A 17,816-nucleotide genomic window follows, 5' to 3' on the forward strand; every position below is an offset into this window, starting at 1 on the left:
GTTCTATAAAATTCTGGTTAAACCTTCCTTGGAGTATTGTGTTCAGTTCTGGTCTCCTCATTATAGGAAGGATGTGAAGCTTTAGAGATGATGCAGAGGAGATTTACCAGGATGTTGCCTAGATTAGAGAGCATATCTAATAAGGATAGGTTGAGTGAGCTCTGGCTTTTCTCTTTGGAGCAAAGGAGGATGAGAATTGACTTAATGAAGGTGGATAAGATGATAAAAGGCATAGATACCTCTATCTATTTAGCCAGAGACCTTTTCCCTAGGGTGGAAATGGTTAATATAAGAGGGCATAATTTTAGGGTGTGTTGGTACATGGCCAAGTGGTTAAGGCGTCGATCTAGTGATCTGAAGGTCGTGAGTTCGAGCCTCAGCTGAGGCAGCGTGTTGTGTCCTTGAGCAAGGCACTTAACCACACATTGCTCTGCGACAACACCGGTGCCAAGCTGTATCAGCCCTACTGCCCTTCCCTTGGACAACATCAGTGGCGTGGAGAGGGGAGACTTGCAGCATGGGCAACTGCTGGTCTTCCATACAACCTTGCCCAGGCCTGCGCCCTGGAAACCTTCCAAAGCACAAACCCATGGTCTCACGAGACTAACAGATGCCTATATAAAAAAAATTTTTAAGGTGTCTAGAGGACAGTATAGGGGGATGTCAGAGGGAGCTTTTTTTACACAGAGAATGGCACGTGTGTGGATACACTTCCGGGGTGATGGTAAATGCAGATACATTAGGGGCAGTTAAGGGAAGCACATGGATAAAAGAAAAATGGAGGGCTATGTAGGTGGGAAGGGTTAGGTTGATCTTGGAGGAGGGTAAATGGTTGGTATAACATCTTGGGCTGAAGGGCCTGGACTGTGCTGTAGTGTTCTAACTTCTATTTGGTGATCAATATCAAATTGAATGTAAAGTGGGAGGCAATTGGTGAATGGGGAATTGGAAGTTGTTCGGAGACAGCTGAGCCAAAAAGGAACTTTCTAGGTTACCATCTTATTTCTTCTCCGAGCAGTTAACCACATTACCGTTGCCAAGAGCTGCACCTGACAATATCAATTTAATGCTGTCTACACAGTGCTTATGTAATCTAAGTGAATAGGTGTCATTGTCTTATCAAGTACTGTGACCCTGCTTCAGAATAGACCAGATCAAGAAAGGAAAGCACTGCAGAGGCTGGGAGCCTGGTGAAAGCACTCAGCAGGCCAGGCAGCATTTGTGGAAAGAGAAGCAGAGGACTAGATCAAGGCTGCTGCTGAAGCCAGTGATGTTGCTGAGCAGTTCCAGTACCCTGAGTTTAATTCTGACCTGTGGTGCTGTCGGTGTGAAGTTTGTACGTTCTCCCTGTGGACTAGGTGGGCTGTGTTTAGTTGCTTTTGTTTCCTTCCATATTGAAAAGATGCTCTGGCTGTCTAATTGGCTATGAGAGTAGGTGGGTAGCCACAGTTAATGGGCACATGAGAGAGAATTGTTTGCAGAGCAGTAAACAATGGCTTGGGACTGTGACCCAGAATTGATTCAATGGGTTGAACGGTCTCTTTTATTGTCATGAAGAAAGTATGATGTAATCCCTTTCTGCCCTCGCTCTTTTTTTCATTCCCGTTCTGGTTTCCCTCTTACCCCTTCTCTTCTCCTCACCTGCCCATTATCTCCCTCTGGTGCCCCTCTTTCCCTTTCTCTCATGTCTTCTCCTACAAGATTCCTTCTTTTTCAGCCTTTTATGTCTTTCCCCTATACTGGCCCAGCTTCTTATTTCATCTCCCACCCACCCACCTTCCCCCTCACCTGGTCTCACCTATCACTTGCTAGCTTGTACTCCTTCCCCTCCTCCTACCTTCTGATTCTGGCTTCTTACCTCCGTCCTGTCCCGTGAGGGTTAACTTGCTTGTTTAATCCTCTCCACAGATGCTGCCTGATCTGTGTGTGTTCCTCTGACTTTCCAGCATCTCCAGAATCTTCTGTGTTTATGCAATCTAAGTGTTGTTTCAAGACGTTGATGGCTTTCTCAGTGAGATGTTGGAGTTAAAAGCTGTGATGTGAACAGAAAACCTTAATTTCTTGTGGATAGAGGTTATTATTTGGATTGCCTTAGTGGATCAAATGCAGGCGACAAGTGGACAGCTATTGATGGTCAGGATGCCAGAGTTCAACTTGCACGGTTGGTATTCAGAGAGTGGAATCCTTTCCCAGAACTGACGTGTGGTGTATGCAAAGTGTCTGTACAGCAATCAAACTTACAGCTCTGTGAAGTCTTGTTTTCACTTTCCCTGCTGCTCTTCAGCCATTAAAAAAAAAGTAGTCAGCTCTCCTTGAACAGTCAGCACTGCTGAACTTGCCTTCAGATTGCGAGCACTGTGGCATAAAGGCTGCAGTGAAACAGTGGACGGGAAATTGGGAGACATGGGCAAAGTCTTCATTTCCAGCTTGGACGGTGGCTGACCCAAGAGAAGTTCATGGCCAATCTCATCTTGGTTTGAGACTCGATTGTACATAACTCTGAGTTTGCCGGTCAGATGCAGCGGGTGGCTAATTTCAGAGAAGTTATTGGAAAGCAGGAAACCTCAGATTCCTGGAACATGATGAAAGGTCAGTGACATGGACCGTGAGCTCTGCTTTCTCCTCCACAGAGGTTGTCTCTCCTGCTGACTACCTGTAGCACTTACTGCTTTTATTTTAGTAAGGATATCATTACAGAAACATCTCACACCCTATTCAGTGCTGAGACTCAGGTAGAAGATACACAATGATGTTACAGACTTCTGCTGAGAGCTCCTCTCTCAGTGTCCCTCTTCTTTTCCCTTTTCTTCCTCCTCTCTCACCCCTCTTCCAACTACTAATCCTGCTCAGTTTATTCTCTTATTGCTATCCAAATGAAGTCACCTTTGGTGTCATTCTCAGTTGTTCCAAAGTTTGGTTTGTCCATATGCCTCAGTCAAACCAGGCAAGTCCTTGGCACTGTACAGGACCACATTGCTCAGCTCCAGAACAGCCTGGGCCAGCAAGATCTCATTTCCAGTAAGCATATGACCTCAATAAGCTCAGCAATGACTGCAGGCTGTGGGGTTCCCTCGTAAAATCCGGGCCTTGAGGTTTACATTAACTCTAGCGCCGATATCTCAAAGTAATTTGGATTTCACTAAACTACTTCATTAAGCGAGAGAGACAAGTTGTACCAAATCTTAAATGTCAACCATTCGGTGCAACAAATGGACTTTCTTTAGGAAATGTATTGTGAATGATGAAACTATAGCCTGCAAATCACAGAGCATGGACTATGGTGAAGATATATTGGCCACTCATTGTTTTGATGGTTGTCCCGTGACATCAAAATGTAGTTACAGTTGAGGCTGATTGAACATTGAATATTAATGGAATTAAAAATGTGCTCTCTCATGATCAGGTTTGGGAAGTTGCCCATACACTCACATGGGCTTGTGGTTAGTGAGGTGCGGGGAGACCTTGGATCACTGAATCATCAGGGTTTCCTTTAGACAAGTCCCTTCAGCATCTTGTAATGTGAAGGGTTAGTTGACTTGTCGGCCGAAAGCTGCTTCTGCCGTACCGGGTATCAATTGGCCCGCTCAAAGGATGCAGCAGCTCTTTCCCATTGGTTGCCGTAGGTCAAGTTTCAGGTGCCTCAGGGGCTTTCCTTTGCCTCCAGGCACTCATCTTCACATTGAGGTCACTACCAGTGCTGAAGAACCATTGGGAAAATCCACTGGAGATATAGGAGGGCCCATGCTCACTCTTAACTAAATATCTGTTTGTGGAATGATTAGTTTTGTAGTTGTGTAACCTGGGGAGACTTAGTGAGGTACCCGTTGAGTGTGAAGTGTTACTGAATGTTTAGTGTCATAGTTTGTGTAACTTAGGGTGGCTTAAATGTTTAGTTGAGTGCTTTACTGTTTGTAAATCAATAATTAATGTGCTTATTCATAATCAGTGTCTTCTGCCTCAGTTGCCAAAGCCGTGAACCTGCTCCCTCGTAACACATCTCCTGTAGGGTTCCTGTAAGGTGCGGGTCAGAGTTGAGGGGGGGGAGTAGTCAAGCATGCAAGTGTTCTGTTGAGGGTGGAGAATTGAGCATGTATTGCTGTGCTTAGGGAGAGACCAGCATTTTTGGAGGTGATTGGGATCGGGGAGACAAATTGTGGATCCTGGTTGGGAACTGAAAAAGCTCCAGGAGGTGCAGGGAAGGTGGAAATGGCAGCAGTAGCATAGCAGTGGCGGCTGAATTTGAGGAGCTGGAAGTGGAGTGGAGACTGGGGGATGAAGGGGGGCTGTTTTTGTGCAAGGGAAGGGCCCAAGGTTTTACCCAGGTCCATTGAGTTATCTTAGGTTGGTGATGGGGGAGATTAAAAAAATACTGTCCTGAGAGAGTTAGTTCCTTTGCAATGTTACATATGGAACAAAGTCATCACATCCATCTCTGAGACAGAAACTGCATCGGGGGTCACAAGAGTAACGACAGGAAATTGCTGATTGAATTACCTGAAAGGTATGACTTGAACTGAAAATTGTTGTAAATGATGTGTACCTCAAGTTAAATCAATTTTTAATCACATAGTGCCGAATAAAACAATGTTATGCAATTCCATTTCTGGGCACACGGCCATTATTTTTTGCAGATAAGACACATTCCATTTCTCAGGATGGATGCATTTTGACGGCAAATTTGGGAGGTAAAAGGGTTACTTGCTAATACATCGCACTCTCAGTCCCCTCATTACTTAGGTTACAGAGAATTTTCCAGAACTCTGAGGACATTATCCAGATGGAATGTGTGATTTATCTCACAGTGATACCGCTTTTCAAAATTATTCTTATTGGAGCAAACAACAATAATTTATTAGCCATGTGTCAGGGATAGCACTTTCACTTCTGAATCTGAGGTCTGAAGGTTCAGAACAGGTCTGGACCCTTGAGGACATATCTGGCTTGACAGTTCCGTGTAATGATAAGGCCACATTACAAGTTGGAACTACCGTATACCTTTCAGAAAAGATGTTCCACCAAGAGCTGCTCTCTCCTATGGTGGTGGTGAGACAGCACATCACAATTTTAAGAAATTGCAGAGTAGTTCTCTCTGAAGTCTAGCCAATACTTACCCTTCAACTAATCCTGTAAAGTTGCTGCACAAGCTAATGATGCCTAAACTTTAAAAAATGTATTTAATTGGCTTCAGGATGCCCGAAGTCATGCAAATGTGCGAAGTAGGTTGTAATAGAAATTGGTGAGGCCTAATTTGAAGTATCATGTGCAATTTTGGTTGCCTACCTACAAGAAGGATGTAAATAAGGTTGAAAGAGTATAGAGAAAATTTACAAGGATGTTGCTGGGTCCGGTGGACATGAGTTATAAGGAAAGATTGAATAGGTAAGGGCTTTATTCCTTGGAACATAGAAGATTGAGTGAGATTAGATGGACGCATACAAAATTATGAGGGGTATAGACAGGGTAATGCAAGCAGGTGTTTTTCCACTGAGGCTGGGTGGCACTACAATCAGAGGTCATGAGTTAAGGGTGAAAATTGAAAAGTTTAAGGGAAACTTCTTTACTCAGAGGGTCATGAGAATGTGGAATGAGCTGCCAGTGCAAATGGTGTATGCGAGCTCGACTTCAAAGCTGCACAGAAGTGTGGGTAGGTACATGGATGGTAGGGGTATGGAGGGGTATGGACCTGGTGCAGGTCGATAGGAGTAGGCTGTTTAAATAGTTTGCCATAGACTAGATGGGCTGAAGGGCCTATTTCTGTGTTTTCTATGACTCTACGAAATGAAGAGATGTTTTGAATATGGAGAGAAAATAATGTAGTTGGGGCAACACTTGAAATGAGAAAAGAAACAGGTTAAGTTTTGGACAGCGGTCTCTTGTTAGAAATCTTTGGTTCTGATGATGTTCCTCTTTTCAGGTTCAGCAGTCCTGGTTGTCCATTCTTACTTTGTTTGGTCTGTGATGTCTAGTGTTAGCAATACATTCATGACTTCACTTGCTTGTTAAAAACTGGTTATGTTGGCCATATTTTTAACTGATCTAAGGCATAAATCCATATTTATTATGCTGTCATAACGTGCTTTTTCTGGACAGATAAATTCATATTCAGTTTTGCTGTGATAAAAAGATTTGTTTATGATTGTAGTTGTTGTCAAACATTTCACAATCTCTCAGTGATAGGGAGAGAACCGCATCTGGAAACACTCTGCAAAACGGAGCCACAGAGATCATTCCAGCTCCTGCTCGGAATAAACACCATGACTGCCCTCTCCCATGCACATGCCTGGAAAACTGGTATTCTTTTTCAAAACAGTCCTTTCCTCATCTGTGAAGATTACTTTTTCTCTGTGTATTCCCCACCCCCTGCCGTTGGTGATGTAAATTAAGACAATGAGTATGTACCTGGGTAGGGGTGGATTCCATTAGCAAAGACGGCTTCTGCTGTTGGTTGTCCGTTAGCCTGTGGGGGGAGGCCGGTGAATCCGTTTACGCCGATCGGGGAAGGGATGCTAGGCACGGCTGGTGCGGTGATGCCAGGAGGTGTACTCCCACCTAAAACACATACACAGCAAATCATGCATCTTCAGCTTCATCCGCATCAAGCAGGCATGTTTAACATTTACAACGTGTGGCAAGGCTAGCCCTAACACTCACAAGGAAACAGTAAGAGATGCATCTTATAATCTGATGCTGATAAATAATTAATGATGAAGCTCAAAAATAAAATTTAAAATGGCGTTACATGAATGTGCAACATGTCTTCTCGACTTCAAGACCGAATTCTCCAGCCAATGAAGGCAAGCATGCCATCACCTTCTTTACCACAATATCCATTTGTTTCGCCCCTTTCAGGGAGTTAAGGACTTACACCCCAAGATCCCACTGCTCCTTTGGGTCCTGCCATTTCTTGTACACTTTCCTCTTGGACTTGACCTCACAAAACTGGCTGAAATAAACTCCGACTGAAAGTTCAAGTTCAGTTCATTGCCATTCAACCGTACACATGTATAACCCCAAACAAAATAATGTTCCTCAGGACCAAGGTGCACAACACAATACATATAATTCACACACATAGCACATAAAGTCACATTACCACTAGTAAATTAACAAATAATAAGGTGCATTCATGACACGAGTAAAAAAGTAAACGGTATAATGCTTTTGGTGCTTCATGAGACCTAGGTGGTGTTAGGGAATTTAGTAATCTTATAGCCTGGGGGAAGAAGCTGTTTCCCGTCCTAATAGTTTTTGTCCTAATGCTACAAAACCACCTGCCTGATGGTAGGGAGTCAAGTAGATTGTTGGATGGATGGGAGAGGTCATTGACAATGCTAAGGGCCCTGCATTAGCGACACTCCTGATAAATATCTCCTCCCAAATTTCTAACACAGCCAGCTATGTCCATAGATTGTGATTGAATATTAGAGTATTATCTTGACTTATCTATCCTCATAGAAACATTTCGAATGTTGAAAGGCATGGGCAGAGTGGATGTGGCAAAGTTGTTTCCTATGATGGGGGAGTCTAGTACGAGAGGGCATGACTTAAGGATTGAAGGGCGCCCATTCAGAACAGAAATGCGAAGAAATATTTTGAGTCAGGGGGTGGTGAATCTATGGAATTTGTTGCTACGGGCAGCAGTGGAGGCCAAGTCATTGGGTGTATTTAAGGCAGAGATTGATAGGTATCTGAGTAGCCAGGGCATCAAAGGTTATGGTGAGAAGGCAGGGGAGTGGGACTAAATGGGAGAATAGATCAGCTCATGATAAAATGGCAGAGCAGACTCGATGGGCCGAATGGCCGACTTCTGCTCCTTTGTCTTATGGTCTTATGGACTTCAGGCCTTGATTTCTCTGTTCTGTTGATCTAGATCAGATCCAACCACTGCTCCTTGGCAGAAATAGTAAGCAATACTTCTCACCCTGTGATGACTCAGCTCAGGTGATATTTGGGGAATGTAACATGGAGAACCAATGCTCCGGCGTGTTGTCCTGCAGCAGGAAAGTAGATCCCACTAGAGCTGACGGGACAGAGGCTGATCAGTTGTGCTCGGTTTATGACACAATTTAAACACTTGACATTTTTTTGTAGAAACTGAGAAGCATTTGACTGCAGTGAGGACTCCAAGCCCTAGTGGAAACCCTGGACCATATACACTCTTGACAAGTTCAGCAGGAGGTGTAAAAGCCAGGTTCTGCAGCAGTCTTTACCCCACAACCAGTAGGCTCTTGAACCAGCATGGATAAATAGACTCACCAGAACTCAATACTGATTCTGCAACCCACAAATTCACCTTCAATTCATGTTCTCAGTTATTTTTTTTTCATCTATATGCATGACTTGTCTTCTTTTACACATTGGTTATTTTTCATACTTAGATTATGTATAGTTTTTCATAATTTCTGTTGTTTTTTTAATTTTCCTGTAAATGCTTGCAAGAAAATGAATCTCAAGTTGGTATATGTTGTTAACATATATGTAATTTGATAATAAATTTTACTTTGACATTGGCTTCAAAAATTCAAAGTTCAAATAAATTTATTATCAAAGTACATATATGTCACCAAATACAACTCTGAGTGTCATTTTCTCGTGGGCATTAACAGTAAATCTATAGAATAATTATCACATCAGAATCAATGAAAAACCACCCAACTTGGGCATTTGACCAGAGTGCGGAAGCTAACAAACAGAGCAAGTACAAAAAGAAGGAACGACTAACAATAAATAAATAAACAATAAATGTTGAGAACATGAGATGAAGAGGTTTTTTTAGAAGGAGTCCATTGGTTGTGGGAACATTTCAATAATGGGGCAAGTGAAGTTGAGTGAAGTTATCTCTTTTGGTTCGAAAGCCTGATAGTTGAAGGGTAATAACTGTTCCTGATCCTGGTGGTGTGGGTCCTGAAGGCTCCTGTACCTTCTTCCTGAAAGCAGCAGTGAGAAGTAAGCATGCCCTTTGAAGATCCAAGTAAGATCAGTGACTGAATCATCCATTTGGAAGTCTGCAGGCTTAAGATAGAAGGCAAACCCTTTCACGATGAAAACCTCCATCAGTAGGCTTTAGAAATCGTGGACGCATTGGTAATCATTTTCCAATGTTCTATAGATTCAGGATCAGTTCCTGTGGATTGGAGGGTGGCTAATGTTGTTCCTCTCTTCAAGAAGGGAGGAAGAGAGAAAACAGGGAATTATAGACCGGTTAGCCTGATGTCGATGGTGGGAAAGATGCTGGAGTCAATTATAAAAGATGAAATTACGACACATCTGGATAGTAGTAACAGGATTGGTCCGAGTCAGCATAGATTTACGAAGGGTGTAAATCTATGAAGGATGTAACTATGAAAATGGACAAGCGAGAGCCAGTGGATGTAGTGTACCTGGACTTTCAGAAAGCCTTTGATAAAGTCCCACATAGGAGATTAGTGGGCAAAATTAGGGCACATGGTATTGGGGGCAGAGTACTGACATGAATTGAAAATTGGCTGGCTGACAGAAAACAAAGAGTAGCAATTAACGGGTCCCTTTTGGAATGGCAGGTGGTGACCAGTGGGGTACCACAGGGTTCAGTGCTGGGACCACAGCTGTTTACAATATATATTAATGATTTAGATGAGGGAATTAAAAGTAACATTAGCAAATTTGCCGATGACACAAAGCTGGAAGGCAGTGTGAAATGTGAGGAGGATGTTATAAGAATGCAGGGTGACTTGGACAGGCTGGGTGAGTGGGCAGATGCAGTTTAATGTGGATAAATGTGAGGTTATCCACTTTGGTGGTAAGAACAGGAAGGCAGATTATTATCTAAATGGAGTCAAGTTAGGAAAAGGGGAAGCACAACGAGATCTAGGTGTTCTTGTACATCAGTCACTGAAAGCAAGCATGCAAGTACAGCAGGCAGTGAAAAAAGCTAATGGCATGCTGGCCTTCATAACAAGGGGAATTGAGTATAAGAGCAAAGAGGTCCTACTGCAGTTGTACAGGGCCCTGGTGAGACCACACCTGGAGTACTGTGTGCAGTTTTGGTCTCCAAATTTGAGGAAGGACATTCTTGCTATTGAGGAAGTGCAGCGTAGGTTCACAAGATTAATTCCCGGGATGGTGGGACTTTCATATGTCGAAAGATTGGAGCGACTGGGCTTGTATACTCTGGAATTTAGAAGGCTGAGAGGGGATCTTATTGAAACATATAAGATTATTAAGGGATTGGACACGCTGCAGGCAGGAAGCATGTTCCCGCTGATGGGTGAGTCCAGAACCAGAGGCCACAGTTTAAGGATTAGGGGTAGGCCATTTAGAACGGAGTTGAGGAAAAACTTTTTCACCAAGAGAGTGGTGGATATATGGAATGCTCAGCCCCAGAAGGCTGTGGAGGCCAAGTCTCTGGATGCTTTCAAAAAAGAGATGGATAGAGCTCTTAAAGATAGTGGAATCAAAGGTTATGGGGATAAGGCAGGAACTGGATACTGATAGTGGATGATTAGCCATGATCACAGTGAATGGCGGTGCTGGCTCGAAGGGCCGAATGGCCTACTCCTGCACCTATTGTCTATTGTCTCCATGTTTTTCCCGAGTGTGGTATTGTTCCACCCACATAAAAACATGATTCTCTGCAGAATGATAGCTGCAATTTCATCAATGGCTGCTTTAAGTCAATGTACTTTGACAGTTCCCCATTATCCAGGATGTGTCCTCTTCTCTTTGCTACCATCAGGGAGGAGACATGAGAGCCAGAGGACACACACCCAACAGCTTCTCTCCGCCATCAGATTTCTGAGCTGACAACGTGCCCGTGTATCCCTCACTATTTGTACTCTCTTTTCGCACAACTTATTATATGTATAAATGTAAAGATACAGTAGATTATGGTGGATTTCAGTTAACTGGGGCACTGGGGCATTAGGGCATATATATATACACGTATGTGTGTGTGTGTGTGTGTGTGTGTGTGTGTGTGTGTATGTAAATATACAGTGGAATACAGTGGATTACGGTTAATTAGGGCATTCGTTAATTGGGACATCCATTTATTTGGGACAAATTTAAAGAACAAAAACTAAATTGAGAAAATAGCTGAGATTTTCCTCATTTCATTTGGACACTATGCTGCTTAGTTGGGGCAGGAGACAATCACGTGCACTCGCATAGACTTTAGACACTACACCGAGCTCAGAGTGATCAATTTTTAAATAGTGTCATTTGTGTGTGTCTGTATTCACAAAGCAGTGATTTTTGTCACTGATAGTTGGTGAGAAATAAGCAGAAAGACAATTCAGAACAGTTTTGCTCACTGCGGTTTCAAGCATTCAAGCTTGGAAGGTGCCAGAAATGACCAAGAGTGAAAATGAAATGATTTCACTACTTTAACAGGTTAAGAATTAGCAAAAAAAAAGTATCTACAATCATCTTGAATGTTTCAAATAAAATGAGGACTTGAAAGATGCAGTCATCCAAAACATTGTATAAATGCAGTCTATTATGTGCACTAGGTATCTGCGCTGATTTTGTTCTTTTATAGTCAATCAAAAGAACGCAGCAGATAACTCCCTCCGTTTTTAACTATTACGGACTAATGCACAATGTTATAGCACAGTAGAGGTATTGGTGGTGTTCTAATTAGTTCTGTATTTCACTCAAATACATAATTTGTTACTCAGTTAAATGGTAGTTTGTCTTTTTTAGACCTTTAAACTATTTCCATGAAACTACGTCTAATTGGGACAGCTGCTTAATTGGGCTAAATTAAATTAGTACAAGAAGAGAGAATCTTTCTCATTGTAATCTATAATTTTTTTGTGTATTGCTGCCGCAAATCAATGAATTTGATGACAGATATCACGAACTATCACTGTCATTGCTTCAGCACACACAGGGAGTCTGCGAAGACATGACTCACCAGAGTTGAGTGTGTGCACCAGAGTGATTAATCACCATCTGCACAGACTGATGTGAGTGTAGAAACAAGCTGACGTAAAGTGGGATGGGGTGCATATCTCTGCCATGCTATTGGCACTCCTGAACATAGAATATAGAGTCAAAAACACAAGGGATCCTGAAGATGCTGGAAAGCTTGAGCAACACACACAAAATGCTGGAGGAACACACCAAGTCAGACAGCATCAATGGAGAAGAATAAATATTCAATGATTTGGGCTGAGATGAAGGGTTTCGTCCCAAAACTTCAACTGTTTATTCCCATCCATGGATTCTGCTTGACTTGCTGAGTTTCTTAAGCATTTTGTGTGGGTAGAACAAAGAATGCTGTGCCAAACTACAGTACTTGATGATCAATCTAACCCTTCTCACCTACGCAGCTCATAACCCTCCATGTTTTGTACATTAATGTGCATCTAAATGTTCCTCAAGTGTCCCTATTGTAATCAGCTTCTACCTCTATCCTTACAGTGCATTCTCTCTGTATAAAAACCTCTAACAGCTCCTCCACATACCTTAAGCAGAAGTCCTCTGGTATTGGCCTGTCTGGTTTGCTCGATGCCCTGTCAAGTTCTGTGATACATGCTACGACAGAAATTGTCCACATGAACAAAAATCCAGGACTTGCCCCCTCGCAGAAAACTTAAAGAACATAGAACATAGAACACAGCACAGTACAGGCCCTCAGCCCACAATGTTGTGCCGATCCTTAAACCCTGCCTCCCATATAACCCCCCACCTTAAATTCCTCCATATACCTGTTTAGCAGTCTCTTAAATTTCACTAGTGTATCTGCCTCCACCACTGACTCAGGCAGTGCATTCCACGCACCAACCACTCTCTGAGTAAAAAACCTTCCTCTAATATCCCCCTTGAACTTCCCACCCCTTACCTTAAAGCCATGTCCTCTTGCATTGAGCAGTGGTGCCCTGGGGAAGAGGCACTGGCTGTCCACTCTATCTATTCCTCTTAATGTCTTGTACACCCTATAATGTCTCCTCTCATCCTCCTTCTCTCCAAAGAGTAAAGCCCTAGCTCCCTTAATCTCTGATCATAATCCACACTCTCTAAACCAGGCAGCATCCTGGTAAATCTCCTCTGTACCCTTTCCAATACTTCCACATCCTTCCTATAGTGAGGTGACCAGAACTGGACACAATACTCCAAGTGTGGCCTAACCAGATTTTTATAGAGCTGCATCATTACATCGCGACTCTTAAACTCTATCCCTCGACTTATGAAAGCTAATACTCCATAAGCTTTCTCAACTACCCTATCTACCTGTGAGGTGACTTTCAGGGATCTGTGGACATGTACCCCCAGATCCCTCTGCTCCTCCACACTACCAAGTATCCTGCCATTTACTTTGTACTCTGCCTTGGAGTTTGTCCTTCCAAAGTGTACCACCTCACACTTCTCCAGGTTGAACTCCATCTGCCACTTCTCAGCCCACTTCTGCATCCTATCAATGTCTCTCTGCAATCTTCGACAATCCTCTACACTATCCACAACACCACCAACTTTTGTGTCGTCTGCAAACTTGCCTACCCACCCTTCTACCCCCACATCCAGGTCATTAATAAAAATCACGAAAAGTAGAGGTCCCAGAACAGATCCTTGTGGGACACCACTAGTCACAATCCTCCAATCTGAATGTACTCCCTCCACCATGACCCTCTGCCTTCTGCAGGCAAGCCAATTCTGAATCCACCTGGCCAAATTTCCCTGGATCCCATACCTCCTGACTTTCTGAATAAGCCTACCGTGTGGAACCTTGTCAAATGCCTTACTAAAATCCAAGTAGATCACATCCACTGCACTACCCTCATCTATATGCCTGGTCACCTCCTTAAAGAACTCTATCAGGCTTGTTAGACACGATCTGGCCTTCACAAAGCCACACTGACTGTCCCCGATCAGACCATGATTCTCTAAATGCCCAGAGATCCTATCTCTAAGAATCTTTTCCAACAGCTTTCCCACCACAGACGTAAGGCTCACTGGTCTATAATTACCCGGACTATCCCTACTACCACCAGCTCACCGCTTGGGCACCATTATACACACAATTGAAGCCCTTGCTGGGTAACATGGTGCAGCGGCTTGGGGGAAAACACAGTAGCCTACCACCAACAGACTAAACAACCAATTTCCAACCTGACATTGGAGCCTCCAGGTTTGAATCCTGCTTCTATGATATAGAGGGTCTGAGTTAGATGCAGACTTGGTATGGCCATTTGATATGCAAATGGTGTATTAGGTGTTCTGCAGGATAAAAGACCAAGGCAGGTACTGTGAAATGTAGTAAGTGGAGCTGAAGTTAAAGAATCACATATTACTTATATAAAGAGTAGATCAGGCATAAATTGCCAATGTGACTTGAGTCACTGGGAGAGGTCGAACAGGTTCGGACTTTATTCCCAGGTGCAGAGGAGAACGAGGGGAGATTTTAAGAGAAACACAAATTATGAGGAGTATAAATAGAGTGAATGCATGGAGGTTTTTCCGCTCAGACTGGGTGAGACTACAACTCGAGTCATAGCTTTAGGGTGAAAGGTGAAATATTTAATGGGAATCTGCAGGGAAACCTTCACTCGGATGGTGGTGCAAGTGTGGAATGAGCTGCCAGTGAAGTGGTGGATTCAGGTTCGATTTTCAATTTTTGGGGGGAATTTTGTGCCGGCACATGGATGAGAGAGGTATGGAGGGCTATGTTACAGGTGCAGGTAGATGGGACTAGGGAGAAAACCAGGCCGCATGGACTAGATGGGCCTGTTTCCGTGACTTGAAATAGCACAGTCATGCTTCTACTTACCGTGTGATGAAACAAAGGACCATAACTACACTTTGCCCTCAATTCATAGAGGTTTAGTGGCTGGGAGCTACTCAGTGAATGAGAGGAAAGGCAGAATGCAGCAGGATTGCTGAACAGAGAGTCACCGTAAAAATAAGTTCACAAAAATTCCTTCTGCACATTATCAGTACTGAAGGCGAAGGAGGCAGAGGACGACATTTAAGGAGATGGTTGACAATGAAGGAAAGTCTTTAAGGGTTATTTGTCAGCTTGATCCTGGAGTAGTGAGCAACTTTGATAGTAGAGAACAAGGACTAATAGTACTTGGTCATCTGTAGACAGATGGCCATATGAGTCATGTTCTTGAAACCATAAAGTCACTGAGTCATGGAGTCCTACAGCACAGAAATGGGTCCTTCACCCTACCATATCCACAAAGACAGCTGCACCGATCTATACTAATCTATAATAATTATTTGCCTGCAGCATCAGTGCAGAAAGGTGACATTGGAAGAGGAGAGAGGTAGCTGAATGCTGAAAGTTACTAGGAACTGGTCAAAAGATACATTGGGAAACAGGAAATCCTCAGAATGGGAAAAAAATGACTTTAAGAAGAAACTTGTATCTCTTTAAGACTTCCAGCTTCACATCCAACAAACTTCTTTCAAAAATGCAACCAAAACGCATTGTGAGAAATTGCAAGCTGAGAGACAAGTTCACAACATACAAGTTGAGAAAATACAAACTGAGAGATTAGATGACGTGCTAGCCAGAATTTATACATGGGTAAAGAATATGCAATGCGTCCTAAAGGTGAAAGTAATAGTAACCAGAATAGAAATTAAAGCAATTGAGAATGATGACTTATCAAATGCAAAGGTTGAGGAAGGAAAGGATGAAGAACATCTCATAGGAAAACTCAGGGTGGAAATTGGCAGTTGAAAAGTAAATATACTTAAAAATTTGACCTACAAAGATAATTGCCTTACTTGAAGAGGAGCTGGCTAATAACTAAGAATGCTTCCAAGTTGTCACTTATGTTATTTAAATGCCTCCAAACCAGTACTTATTTCCCCTTCCATTCTGTCTACATTTTTACAGCATGCGTGAGTCCTAATTATCACAAAATGTGCTCTGCGCTTAACGCAATCATAGCTGATGCCAACTCGTTTCTAGTCAAAGGACTCTAATAACATCCTGCGTGAAGCCGAGAATGACTGTGCTTTTGAAATGAGGTGCTTTCCATCTGACCGACAGAATGCTCAATTAGCAGATGGTTAAAGAAATAACTGGTATTCATTCAGTGTATTCAAATAGCAAAAAGTATTGGATATTTTAGCATTCAATCTTTCGCCCTGGCATAATCATAACTTTAAGAATCTTAAAGAATTTTTTGCATTCAAATTTTACTTTGTGCGGTTCGATATTTTACCATTTGACGCAGTTTGTGTTATGGTTCAAGGGGCACTGATAGCCCTTGCCGGAGTGTTGTCAGGATGCACAGGAAGAGGTGGTGAATAAGTGGAAGTTACTGACAGTGTTTTACATAATATACTGATAACGGCAGAATGTTTGCAACGATGACCCAAAGAGCCGCTTCTGCAGAGGTGAAGAAAAGAGATGTTCACAGGGCACGATTTTCTGCATGAGCACCTCCCTTTCAGTGCCCCTGTAGTAAATAAAAATGTGATTCCTTCCAACCTATCTTGCAACTAAATAAAGCACTCTGTGCTGTAGGCACTATAGCTCAGACAATAGAGTAATTTTGAGTTAATGCGAGATCTGCTTATTTTCATTAACCCCAGAAAGATGGAAGGCTGGCTGCCAGCTTACTATCACTCTATTACACTTGAAGACTGGATTTGACCTAATAAGAGTGAAAATGGTTTTCATGCAACCATCTACACTCTTTATATGCTCATCCCAGAAACCAATAAACGTATGCTGGATTGATTCTATTTGTGGTAATCTTTGCTTAACAAATTTCCTGATGACATGGATGAGAGACGCTGCCTAGAGAAATCAATGGCAAAGTTTAATTTCATAAATTCTTTTTGGAAAGGGGTTTACCTTAGAGCTTTCAATATATCCAACGTTGTCAGAACATCAATTATAACGCGCACCAAAAAAAGTGTAATTACATTCATTATGTGGATCTCTGCCCTGCGCTGAGTCTGCAGATTTCAGCAAGGCTTCAGGGGATATGCTATGGTAAGGGCTCAGTATACACTGAAAGCCAACTAAGAGATAGGCCAGCCTGGAGCATGGGAGGGAGCAGGGGCGTGTGTGTGGGGGTGGGGTGGGGGGTTGGTCCTGCTTGTATTCAATATTTGGCAAGACCTCTCACTTCGGTAGTCTGAGGTACCCACCTGCTTCAAGCAGGCTTCAATTATACCGATGCCTAAAAAAATGTGGTAACCTGCCTCAGTGACTATCGTCCAGTAGCACTTACATCCGCTGTGATGAAGTGCTTTGAAAGGGTAGTGATGAAACATATCAACTCCTGCCTGAGAAGCGACTTGGATCCACTCCAATTTGCCTACCGTCACAACAGGTCCACAGCAGGTGCAATTTCATTGGCTCTTCACTCAGTCCTGGAACATCTGGACAGCAAAGATGCATACATCAGGATGCTCTTCATTGACTACAGCTCAGCATTCAATACTATCATCCCCTCAAAACTAATCAATAAGCTTCAAGTCCTAGGCCACAATACCTCGTTGTGCAACTGGATTCTCGATTTCCTCACTTGCCGACCCCAGTCAGTTCAGATTGGCAACAACATCTCCTCCACAATCTCCCTCAGCACGGGTGCACCACAAGGTTGTGTGCTTAGACCCCAGCTCTACTTGCTTTACACTTACGACAGTGTGGCTAAGCACACCCCCAATGACATATCTAAGTTTGCCGATGACATGATTGTCATTGGCTGAATCAAAGTTGGTGGTGTGTCAGCATATAGGAGACAGAAAGAAAATCTGGTTGAGTGGTGTCACAGCAACTTCTCACTCAATGTTAGAAAGACCAAGGAGCTGGTTATTGACTTCAGGAGGAGGAAACCAGAAGTCCATGAGCCAGTCCTCATCCG

The 17,816-nt window shown here is 43.0% G+C and overlaps 1 protein-coding gene across 1 annotated transcript in view; it reads right to left on the minus strand.

Moving 5' to 3' along the window:
• The window catches only part of celf4 (CUGBP, Elav-like family member 4), a 1,368,200-nt gene that overhangs the window by 142,779 nt on the left and 1,207,605 nt on the right, over positions 1–17,816 (minus strand). Inside the window, exons 8-9 of the mRNA XM_072252349.1 lie at positions 17,272–17,331; positions 6,400–6,549 (exon numbers count right to left, since the gene is read on the minus strand). Of these exons, the coding sequence (XP_072108450.1) occupies positions 6,400–6,549; positions 17,272–17,331 (210 nt within the window). The remainder of the gene's footprint in view (positions 1–6,399; positions 6,550–17,271; positions 17,332–17,816) is intronic.

This window comes from Mobula birostris, chromosome 3, assembly GCF_030028105.1.
Source record: "Mobula birostris isolate sMobBir1 chromosome 3, sMobBir1.hap1, whole genome shotgun sequence".
Classification (NCBI taxonomy): domain Eukaryota; kingdom Metazoa; phylum Chordata; class Chondrichthyes; order Myliobatiformes; family Myliobatidae; genus Mobula; species Mobula birostris.